A 12,038-nucleotide genomic window follows, 5' to 3' on the forward strand; every position below is an offset into this window, starting at 1 on the left:
TGTTTTTTGAGCTTCATATAATGTATTATCCTTCAAAGTTTTTTTATTTTATTAATTAATTTTTATTGGAGTATAGTTGCTAAGAGTTTATTATGCTTGTGACTTTGAACATTGGTTTAAGACCACAAGCTAAAAAACAAATTAGGAAGAACCCTCCAACTGTTCTTACGTTACAAAATAAGGCAATCCCTGGCTCTCCTGCAATTCAAGAACTGTGTGGATTGTATTTATATTTGGGGGCATCTCCTTTGTGTCAAATGCTGGTCTTGGAGATCAAGCAGGAAACAAAATAAGTTCTGCCCTCAAACAGCTTACCCTCTATTGGGACAGACACAGAATACAACCAAAAAGCAAATAATGTAATGTGTCACAGCATAGCAAGCATTTTAAAAGCAGGGTCTGGCAGTACAGGGGCTGGAGCTGGAGGTGCTGTTTCATGCGGGAGGGTCAGGAGAGGCCTGTCGGGGCAGAGGCCCCGTGGAGTGGAGGGTGGTGAGCAGGTAGGGGTCAGGGAGGAGTTCAGGGAGAGGGAACAGCAAATATAGAGGAAGAGGCACAAACACGAATATGTGCAGCCACACACAGTCCATAGGCAGTGTTTCAGCCTATGTTAATAACCGCAAACAGTAAGTCCGCTACATGCGAACTTTCCAGTTGTGAACGCACGTGCCAGCCCCTGTATGCCAGCTGTTGTACTACTGTACTTTTCAAGGTACTGTACTGTAAGATTGAGACTGTTTTCTTTTTCTTTTTTTTTGCGGTACGCGGGCCTCTCACTGTTGTGGCCTCTCCCATTGCGGAGCATAGGCTCCAGACGCACAGGCTTAGCAGCCATGGCTCATGGGCCCAGCCGCTCCGCGGCATGTGGGATCTTCCCAGACCAGGGCACGAACCTGTGTCCCCTGCGCCACCAGGGAAGCCCCATTCTTCACCTTTTGATGTTCACCTTTCTTTCTAATATTACATCAATTAATTTCTTTTACATAGTTAATATCATGCTGTCACAATTTCCCCCTGCCCTTTTCTTTGCATATTAACATAGGTACTTTCCAATTGCAAATTTTTGAAGGTACATTTTTTTCTTTTTTTAATTATTATTATTATTATTTTTTTTTTTGCGGTATGCGGGCCTCTCACTGTTGTGGCCTCTCCCGTTGCGGAGCACAGGCTCCGGACGCACAGGCTCAGCAGCCATGGCTCACGGGCCTAGCCGCTCCGCGGCATGTGTGATCTTCCCGGACCGGGGCACAAACCCGTCTCCTGCATCGGCAGGCAGACTCTCAGCCACTGCGCCACCAGGGAAGCCCTGTTTTCTTTATTTTTCGTGTTTGTTTTTTATGTATGTATTATCTGTGTGAAAAGTATTATAAACCTAATACAGTACAGCACTATTGGTATATACCCGACTGTGTTAGTGGGGTACCTAGGCTAACTTTGTTGGACTTACGAACAAATTGGACTTACAAACGCGCTCTCAGAACGGAACTCGTATTGTATTCCTCCGATTCATAGAGACAGGAAGTAGAATGGTGGCTCCCAAATGGCTGGGGGGAGGGTCATGGGAGTTACTGTTTAATGAGTACAGAATTTCAGTTGTGGATGATGAAAGAATTCTGGAGATGGATGGCAGTGAAGGTGGCACAACGCTGTCAGTACACTTAATGCCACTGACTCGTATACTTAAAATCTGTTCAGCCATTTTTATGTTATGTATATTTTAGCACAGTTAAAAAAAAACACATATTCAAAACCTAGTTTTTAAAATGTGATGCTCAAACCATTGTTTATGGGAGGAATAAACAAAGATTATGTAATCCAAGTGGGTGTTTTAAATGTTCTTTTGTAGATTTTTGGACCAGGGGACGATGAAGTGAAGCAGCAGAAATGCAACATGTTCTCATTGCTCTTTTTAGGTCTGGGAATTATTTCTTTTTTTACTTTCTTCCTTCAGGTAGGTCCCTATGATTTGATCTTCTCATAGAGTCTATATTCAGTTAGAAAATACAGATTAATTACCTATTAATTAGATTTTTGTTAATTATCTGTTAATATAAATAATTGATTAATCAAAATCCAATAAAAGAAACAGGTGATCAGAACCTTAGCTTTGATTTGGAACTTCCAAATCTTAGACTGAAATGAATTGCAGACACAGTTGGCACAAGGCTCTTTGAGAGGGCAGTGTCCTAGGCAGGGGGAATTGTGACTTCCCTGTGTGCTAAATTACGTCATGTTACAGGTTGGCCCTCAGCAAACATTCATTACCAAGGACAAAAGAGACTTGAATTCACAGGACAACATAAGTCCCAGTTAAACTCAACTAGTCATAAACTGGAAAAAAATCAGTACAATAGCATTCTCTCTCTTATTTTTTTTTAATAAATTTATTTTATTTTTGGCTGCATTCTGTCTTCGTTGCTATGCACGGGCTTTCTCTAGTTGCGGCGAGCGGGGGCTACTCTTCGTGTGGTGCACGGGCTTCTCATTGCAGTGGCTTCTCTTGTTGTGGAGCACGAGATCTAGGCGCACAGGCTTCAGTAGCTGTGGCACATGGGCTTAGCTGTTCTGCGGCGTGTGAGATCTTCCCGGACCAGGGATCAAACCCGTGTCCCCTGCATTGGCAGGCGGATTCTTAACCACTGCGCCACCAGGGAAGCCCAGCATTCTCTTTTTGTTACTCTTCATATAATATCAAGTAACTTCTCTGATATTTTCTTCCTTACTTGATGAACTGTTTGAAAGAATGCACATTATATTGCATTTAGATATTGTAGACCCGGACAAAATGAACTAGTATACTTTGCTCTGGTTGTACTTGTCTACCTAGACTTTTACCAAATTTCTTTTGTCTCTTTAACTCAGTGCCTTTCCAGTACACACAGGCCTTTCTAGTACAATCCATTAAGGCCACAGAATATTTCCTAGTCATGCCCAGTGTGCTTCTCTTTGATTATTGTTGAGCCAGTGGTAAAAGTAAGCCTAGCTTTTTATTTAGAAATCAGAGCCTTGCTCGTAGCAACTCAATGTCCAATGCAGCCGCAAGCCCTGGTGTGTTAGGGAGTAGAGCATACATATGCTGCACCAACAGTGGGCTGATGGACGGAACTATGGAGCCCTCACGGGCCTTGAGCAATCTGCCAGCAAAGGCGGGAGGAGACCAGGGCAGTCTAGGCCTGGAGCCCTGGGGCAGACTCACCCTGAGCACTGACCACTGATCCTCTTGGTTTAGTGAAGACCTTGGATGCATCCTCCCCAGAGAGCACCCCACGTGCCCACCCCAACACTCAGCATGGCTGGAGGCTCACACCCATGCCAGTGCCTGGGAAGCAAACCCAGCTCTGGACATCTGGTCTGGTCTCCAGTTTGAACAGGATATAATTAGAAAGAGGGAAAGTGTCTGGCAAGGATGCTGGGGCAGAAGGAGTAGCCTAATTGTTCGCTAATCTGAGAGCAGGTGGAGATGTGACGGGGAAGCAGCAAACTCATCTGGAGTTTGATACTCCAGACATCCTCCCTCCCTCTACACTACAGGAGCCAAAACGCATCCCTGCATAGAATTTTGTTACTTCTGTTGGAGACTGATTTGCTTAAAGCATTAGGAACACACTGAACGTTGTAATTAAGTACAGTATTCTTCTCACTGAGATGTTGTCCTTGAGAGTTTTGAAAAGGAAGTCTATTTAGAATGCTTCAGAAGCCAGAACTAGATAACTTCTAAGGGTTTTGGTTTTAGGATTCTATTGTATACCAATGATTTAGAAGTATATGAATTTTAAAAAAATTTTTATGGAAGTATAGTTGATTTAAATGTGTTAATTTGTGCTGTACAGCAAAGTGACTTGGTTATACATATACAAACATTCTTTCTTTAATATTTCTTTCCATTATGGTGTATCATAGGATACTGAATATCGTTCTCTGTGCTGTACAGTAGGTCCTTGCTGTTTATCCGTCCCATATATAATAGCTTACATCTAGCAGTACATGTACTTTAAGTTAGGACTTTGAATTAGTATCTGGTCATAGACTTTGTTATTTGAATAGTTGATTCATAAATAAATATTATAGAAATCCATGCGAATACACCCACTTGTGTCAGAACGCTTGTGATCATCAAAAGGGACAAAAGCCTTTCTTCTCGCCCAGGGCTTCACATTTGGGAAGGCTGGCGAGATCCTCACCACAAGGCTGCGGTCCATGGCTTTTAAAGCAATGCTGAGACAGGTAGGTGTGAGCTCGGGAGCAGTTCTTTCCTTTCAAGCCTCTTCCTGTTCTGGCTGGTGTGCTGCCCTGCGTGTTGTGTGTCCCAGGTGTTCATGCAAGGACTGGTCAGGGCCCAGCTAATTGTCCTGGTCCTTCAGTATCCAAAGACCTCTCAGGGTTTTCGTAGGAGTAGGCTGAATTTAGGTCACTTTGGGGGCTTATTTTGCAACTATCTCTATCCATGTGGATACTATCATTTCAAGGACCTGTATCTGTTTTCTGGATTCTACGCAGGCCCTGGTGAGTCATTTGAGACTCCAGGATGCCTTTCCACAAAGGAAAGGGTGGTTGGCAGTGTTCCTGTCCCACGATTGACCATACTAACTATAGGTTTTACCAAATGTTGGTAATTGAGTTTGTTAGAGCTCTGCTTTCCCGTTAATTCACTTGTTAATTCACTCAGTCATTACCCACTAGGTACCAGACAGTGTGCTAGTAGCTGGGCCTATAAAATGCCTTATCTGCCCTCTTGGGAAGGTCACAGCCCAGTGTAGGACATGTGGGAAAATGTGCAAACATGAATTCTCTATTTTTATAGAGAAGGCTTAAGAGAGGGCCAGAATATTGTCCAACCAATTGATAGGAATCGATTACATTCCTGTTCACAAAAGGGCACAGAGCAGGTATCATATTTTGTGCGAGTCTGAATTTGCAGACCTCTTTCAGTGTCTTTTAAACTGTTGCTATGGAGGAAAAATTACTTTATATGAAGCTTAAAGATGCTGTGGATAAGTGGCTTATAATTAAAATCATATCTAAGATGGACTCTTTTAATCCTTGCTTCAAACAAAACAAAACAAAAACGTGGTGAGAAACCAGGGCTGATGATCTCATGCCTAGAATTTGCAAGAAAGAGCCGTGTCCAGCACAACTCCACCGTGTCCAGCACAACTCCACCATGTCCAGCACAACTCCTTTGTGAGAGACACCACCCCATCAGGATACTACGGAAGTATCCGTAGTACAAGTTGTGAGGACTGGGTGATGGACACACCCACGGGCTCGGGCTTCGGGGGGGAAGCTGGCAGCGAGCACAGCTGCAATCTGGATAAGCCCCGCCCCCGGTCAGTGTGCTTTCCCAGCACAGCAGAGCCCGATGCAGGTGGGGATGGAGCTTCCATCCTGGTGGGGCTCCGAGGTGTATGCTCGAGGCAGGGACTAGAGCTCCCACTGCATGGGAGGTCTCCCCTCAACTCCAACACCCAAGTTAAGTGTGGATATTTCCTCAGCATTGAATGTTTGGGATGTTTCATCTGATTTTCTCTGCTTGTTTTAATTTGGAATGAATTTAAAGGTGTATTTTGTGCCATAGGACATGAGCTGGTTTGATGATCATAAAAACAGTACTGGTGCACTTTCTACGAGACTCGCGATAGATGCCTCCCAAGTCCAAGGGGTATGTAGACTGCACTCCACTACTGTTTTTCCTTAACATGGTTTGGAATAAACATATGGCATAGCTGCGACCTTTAAGCTGACTTCAGGTGCAAATAACAGAAAAGTCAAACTGGCCTAAACAATAAAGAGGAAGGTTGGACTTCAGGGCTCACAAGTGGCCCGAAGGACTTAGGCGTCTTCTGTCTATTGGCTCTGAGTGGCTTTCAGTCCTCAGGGTTGGCTTCACCCTGAGGCTCGTTCCCTCGTGGCCACAGGGCGGCTGCCAGGAGCAACCATAGCTACAAGCTTCCTTGTTTCCAATCCAGTGAAAGAGAGCGCACACCTAGGCCTCGACTGCCAAACAAACACCCTTCCCTTACATCTAATTAAGACTAATTTGGGTCACATGCCCAACCCTAACCAATAACTGGCTCCAAGTGCGGCCGTCTTCCTGGCTTCCCTCCCCAGCTCTGGAGCTGAGGTCTGTTACCTGGGAACTCCCTGCTTCTCCATAGTGCAGGAGAGCAGCAAGTCCCCTGCAGTGTCCCCTGTGAGGGCCCTCTTTTCTCACTGGTGCAAACAGGACTTCATCTTTATGCATGCTTTACGGGGGGATGGTCTCTTAGGGTCTGTACCCTGGGTACCAGATGGTCTCTTGGGGCTCGTGAATCTCCCTCTTACACATTTGAAGCAAACAGGCTTTAAAATGGCCAGGGTGCCCGGGGTGTGTTTCCTCTTTGAATGTTGCCTTCATGACAAAGTGTGCACCGCACAGCCTCTCCCGAAGGCAGAGCAGCTGATGACTTGCTTCTGCAGCGCTGAATCTGTATGGGCAGGAGAGGAAGGAGAGCGGAAAGGCACGAAGAAAAACCTGCAGAGCCTCCCAAGTTACCCACAGGTGTCTTGGGTTTATTGTAACAAAAGGGAGCAAATGTTAGTACAGGCACAGATCCCTCTCTCCTGGTTCTGACCGGGAAGCTGAAGGCTGCAGCTCATGGATTTGCAACTTAAAATACAGCTGCCTCTCTTCTTTTGCTCTTCCAGGCCACTGGGACCAGGTTGGCTTTAATTGCACAGAACACAGCTAACCTTGGAACTGGTATCATCATAGCATTTGTCTACGGTTGGCAATTAACCCTGTTGATGTTATCGGTTGTTCCAATTATTGCTGTATCAGGAATTGTTGAAATGAAATTGCTGGCTGGAAATGCCAAAAGAGATAAAAAAGAACTGGAAACTGTTGGAAAGGTGGGTCAAATACGGCTTCAGTTGGTATAAGTATGGTTTTTAGACATGGGTTTTATTTGATTGATTGATTACAACACGCATGTTTTAATGATGTTAGTGCTTCCTACAACTAATCATGGTCAACGCTGTGTATGAAATATTTTACTGTGTCAATGCCTAGAACTTGAAAATGGGATAATTAATGTAAAGCTTTTATCCTATAGAAGGTGTTATATTCAGAAAATTTCTGAATTTTCAAAGTTCATTTTACCTTTTACTTTGTATACCGATGCCATTATTAGGACAAAAGTTACCCCTGTTTTACAGATGAAGAGTCCTTAAGGCAGAGAATTATAAGTGTATTGTTCAAAGTAGGACATTTGCCAGTACTTAAAAGACAGTCCTGTTCTTGGCTGTGATTTCTATAGTTAATTAAGCTAGGCAGCCACCAGAGGACAGTAATGCTCTGATTTCTGGTTCTAATTATAATGGCAGTTGGGCACACACTTAACGTTGTGCCAATTATTGTTCTAAGTATTTATATGTACCAGCTCACCCTCACGATAATCCTATGAGGCAGATACTAATGTTACACCAAGTTTACAAATGTGGAACCTGAGAATGAAACAAGTTAAAGGCATGGCTGGGATTCAAGTCCTGGTCTAATTTCAAAGTTCTTTACTATATTACCTCTTCATATGGGTTTAAATGTGTCTAAATCTCCATATAAACATTTTATTTTCACGTACATGTATTTAAATGTTTAAATGTAGATAACAGCCGGGAATTTTTTTACCCTTATTTATGTAAATATTATACTATATTGAAACATTAGGAGGTGAAGCAGACGGTGTATATAAACTGTGAGAGTTTCTATAGCACAACACTTGCAAAGCCCTTTCACAGACAATACTGCATAGGCCTTAATACAATTATGGTTACGCAAGGTGGGACAGATAGTAGGCCTCGCTCATGGGTTAGAAAGCAGTTAGCATGATTCCCACACCTAAGCTCTCGGGTACCCAGAGTCCCTGAAGATCCTCTTGGCTGCTGGCTGTGGGTACTTTAGGGCAGTGGTCCCCAACCTTTTTGGCACCAGGGACTGGTTTCGTGGAAGACACTTTTTCCACGGAGAGGGATTGGGGAGGTGGGTAGTTCAGGCGGTAATGTGAGCGATGGGGAGAGGCAGATGGAACTTCGCTCCGCTTTCCTGCCACTCGTCTCCTGCTGTGCGGCCCGATTCCTAACAGGCCATGGACCGGTACCGGTCTGCGGCCCAGGGGTTGGGGACCCCTGCTTTAGGGCATCATTTCCGTGATTTCTGTTTGTCACAACTAACTACTGAAAAAACACCCTGTAGTGTTCGTTTCCTTTCTCCTCCAGAACCCTACCGCTTTTCACATTTCAGAAGGGAGATTGTCAGCAGGTAGAATGAAGATCAATTTTTCTTAGACTAGTCACATGAAAGAAAACATCTTGAGTCTAGTTAAGATAATAGAATCTTACTTCTATTAAAAATGGCTAATGACACTGAAAGTTGCCAGAGTTTTGGCAGGAGTAGGGCAGTTAGAATGGAGCAGCTTGGCAAACAAAACACCACCTTAGACCATCCGTCCTGGCCTTGCGGCCGCTCAGTATATCATACTGGAGAAGACCCCCCACTTCTCTGGTCTTCACTTTCCACTTCTGTAACGTGAGAAATTGTACCAGATGACGTCCCGGGTTCCTTTCAGCTAATACATTGTCGTTCCAGGGATCAGAGAATTAATAACTCAGACTGATCAGTCTGAAATATTTTTAGTAACTACTTTAACCTGATAAGGGTTTGGGTTTTTTTTAATGAGAGATTGGAAATTTTAAATGTTAATTATCAGCAATTCAATCACAGTTCAATTTTGTTTACTCAGTAAACTCCTGATTAACCCAAAATGAGGGTTAGAAAGGTCTTGAATACCACCCTCCACCACAACATCACTGTTTTCTCAAAAAAAAAAAAAAGTTCTCATTGACCTGGGTGCAGATTAATCACGGTTCAAGAACATGGGGATTTGGGATAACTTCCCATTTTTATTTTCCGGAAAAGGCTTAGTAATGAGGGTGTGATTGCTGGGCTGGGAGGAGGGGAGGGAGGCTGCAGACTCACCCTCTTGACTCAGGTCCTGCCTGATGACTGAGATTAGGGGCCTGCTGAGCCAGAATTAACCCTCAAAGCACTTAACCCATGAACAAAAAATCAAGAGTTGAGTGTAAAGTCCTAACAACTAGTTTCTCCGTGTGTAAATTACAAAGCAGGGGAAGCAGAAGAGCATAATGGGTTAAGAACATGGACTTGGCATCAGATAGATAGCCTTATAGGAATCCTATCCTGCCTACTTATTAACTCTAGAGTCTTAGGCAAGTCACTTCACTTCTCTGTGCCTCGGGTCCTCACCTGTGCAAACAGGAATAAGAACATGAACCTCACAGTGTTGTCAAATGAGGTAATACCTGGCACAGAGTAAAAGCCAATAAGTACTCTCTAGTCTGGCTATAATTACTGTTAGATGTTTCATTTATAATAAAGATAGGGGGCTTTCCTGGTGGCGCAGTGGTTAAGAATCCACCTGCCAATGCAGGGGACATGGGTTCGAGCCCTGGTCCAGGAAGATCCCACATGCCACAGAGCAACTAAGGCCATGTGCCACAACTACTGAGCCTGCGCTCTAGAGCCGCAAGCCACAAATAGTGAGCCCGCGAGCCACAACTGCTGAAGCCCACGTACCTAAAGCCCGTGCTCTGCAACAAGAGAAGCCACCACAATGAGAGGCCTGCACACCACAACAAAGAGTAGCCACTGCTCGCTGCAACTAGAGAAAACCTGCGCACAGCAACGAAGACCTAATGCAGCCAAAAATAAAGTAAAATAAAATTTAAAACTAATAAAAAAATAAAGATAGGGACTTCCCTGGTGGTCCAGCGCGTAAGACTCCACCCTCCTAATGCAGGGGGCCGAGGTTCGTTCCTGATCAGGGAACTAGATCCCGCATGCATGCTGCAACTAAGAGTCTGCATGCTGCAACTAAAGATCCCGCATGCCCCAACAATCCCGTGCGCCACAACTAAAACCTGGCGCAGCCAAAAATAAATAAATAAATATTTAAAAATATATACAATAAAGATATAGGTCTGTTTAGCTTAAGGTATTAAATATCTTGCTTTCATCTGGTTACAGAAGCTGAGAACTGAGATAAAAGTCTCCAAGCTGATAAGATTTCATTTTGGGTTTTTGTCTTATGCTCCTTGTGCCAATGGTTTAGATGAATCAACTGCTAAACTGTGATTTAGACTAAAAAGCCACATCACAGACAAGTAACATTAGTCAGGGGGGGTTTGGCTGCCAGAAAACTGCTCTGGCTGGTTTGGGTAAAAGGGGTTTGATGTAAGGACACATGGAAGTGTGGGGAATACAGATGGCTTGTGGCAACTGCAGTGTCCCCAGCAGCTCTTCTCTTAGAGCCATAAGCTCACTGTCTCAGAGTCTGTCTACACATTTGTTCTGTTCCTCAGTCGCTGAATATTCAGACCAGCTTCCTACACATACCCTGGTGACCTTAACCTCTGAATCTGCAGGCCCCTCCCAGGACACACAGTTGCCTCCAAGTCCAGGAAACTGAATCCGAGAGGCCTCAATGTGTCAGGTGTCTGTCCCCGGTTTCATCAGGAATTTAAGGCAGGGTCCTGATGTTTACAACTAGGATGCTCTCAAATGTGGGTAAACATTTTTTTCTAAGAAGCGGTATGCTTTAGGGAAGAAATGATCGGTACCTTCATTAGGCCCGTAGAAATCAGCCTGATTATCTCTTCTAAGCTACTACCCTAGGAAGAAAGCAAAGCCACAAAGGGGTTTGACTAAAGCCAGTCACGTAACTGCCTGGGGGCAGGGCTAGGAATTGAATCAGGCTTCTGGCGCCTGGGTCACCATTCTTGCCCTAAGCTGGTCTGTCTCCCAGCATAGGGCATAGGAAGACTTGCCACCATAGTTAGCACAACCAGAGGTGCTTTTAAGATTGCCAGTTTTGGGCTTCCCTGGTGGCACAGTGGTTAAGAATCCACCTGCCAATGTAGGGGACGTGGGTTCGAGCCCTGGTCTGGGAAGATCCCACATGTCGCGGAGCAGCTAAGCCCGTGCGCCACAACTGCTGAGCCTGTGCTCTAGAGCCCGCGAGCCACAACTACTGAGCCCGTGTGCCACAAGTACTGAAGCCCGCGCGCCTAGAGCCCGTGCTCGTCAACAAGAGAAGCCACTGCAATGAAAAGCCCGCGCACCGCAAAGAAGAGTAGCCCCCGCTCGCCGCAACTAGAGAAAAGCCTGCGCGCAGCAACGAAGACCGAACGCAGCCATAAATTAAAAAAAAAAAAAAAAAAAAAAAAAGATGGCCAGTTTTTTCATGGAGCTTGTCTTGAAGAACACATTATGCCTTTGCTTTCCAAATTTTAAAGGAATTGAAAACCTGTCAACATAACCGTCGGGCTTCTTTTGGCAGAACCCTAAGGCTCATATATATATTTTTATTATTTCAGAAGTAAAAGCCCCACTTCTAACCATTATCTGTTCTACATTACAGATTGCAACAGAGGCAATAGAAAATATTAGGACAGTTGTGTCCTTGACCCAGGAAAGAAAATTTGAATCAATGTATGTTGAAAAATTGTATGGAGCTTACAGGTAATGAGCATATGATTGCTATTAAGAACCTAGTGTTTTCCTAGGCTGAATTATTGATTCCAATCTTTGTTCCTGCTGCAAACAATGATATGATTGTAAGGATGTAAGGATGTCATTGTAAGGATGACATTTTTTTCAATAATTATCTCAGTGAAAATTATCTCAGTGAAAATAAGTAACTTTTTGATGCAACTGGACCACAGGATTGGTTTTTTACATCTCTTATAAAAAACAGTAAGATTGGGTCTTTAAGAGCTAAAAGGTACAGAGGGCTGCACAAGTATTTGCTCACCACTGCAGGTGACATAAACAACCCACCTGGTGATTCAGGATGAACATTCTTTTAGGGAATTGCTCAAACGTTTATTTTCTTTGCATTGTGTAGACTGAACCAAAGATGAGATTTGTTGTTGGGTTAAAGTGTTTCCTCTGTTCTCTGGGTGAGGACCAGATCTGTCCTAATCTG

General features: G+C 44.1%; 2 protein-coding genes across 9 annotated transcripts in view; one reads left to right on the top strand and one right to left on the bottom strand.

The window, feature by feature from the left end:
• Positions 1 to 12,038, top strand: part of ABCB4 (ATP binding cassette subfamily B member 4) — a 76,021-nt gene that overhangs the window by 44,856 nt on the left and 19,127 nt on the right. For 4 of the 5 annotated variants that reach the window (XM_089917746.1, XM_022588363.2, XM_022588347.3 and 1 more), the window contains 5 exons: positions 1,847 to 1,951; positions 4,147 to 4,224; positions 5,576 to 5,659; positions 6,685 to 6,888; positions 11,472 to 11,572. In XM_089917746.1, coding sequence (XP_089773872.1) covers positions 1,847 to 1,951; positions 4,147 to 4,224; positions 5,576 to 5,659; positions 6,685 to 6,888; positions 11,472 to 11,572 — 572 coding nt within the window. The remainder of the gene's footprint in view (positions 1 to 1,846; positions 1,952 to 4,146; positions 4,225 to 5,575; positions 5,660 to 6,684; positions 6,889 to 11,471; positions 11,573 to 12,038) is intronic. The other variant, XM_022588381.2, reaches the window with a different exon arrangement.
• The window catches only part of CROT (carnitine O-octanoyltransferase), a 101,270-nt gene that overhangs the window by 6,657 nt on the left and 82,575 nt on the right, over positions 1 to 12,038 (bottom strand). The window contains exons 19-20 of one of the 4 annotated variants that reach the window (XM_089917752.1): positions 11,891 to 12,035; positions 199 to 2,731 (exon numbers count right to left, since the gene is read on the bottom strand). In XM_089917752.1, coding sequence (XP_089773878.1) covers positions 11,936 to 12,035 — 100 coding nt within the window. In that variant the 3' untranslated portion in view covers positions 199 to 2,731; positions 11,891 to 11,935. Of the gene's footprint in view, positions 1 to 198; positions 2,732 to 11,269; positions 12,036 to 12,038 lie in introns of those variants that run through there. The other 3 variants (XM_089917751.1, XM_089917750.1, XR_016394367.1) reach the window with 3 other exon arrangements.

Source organism: Delphinapterus leucas, chromosome 9 (assembly GCF_059928025.1).
Source record: "Delphinapterus leucas isolate spDelLeu-1000000601 "Yukka" chromosome 9, BTC_Dleu_Yukka2, whole genome shotgun sequence".
NCBI lineage: Eukaryota > Metazoa > Chordata > Mammalia > Artiodactyla > Monodontidae > Delphinapterus > Delphinapterus leucas.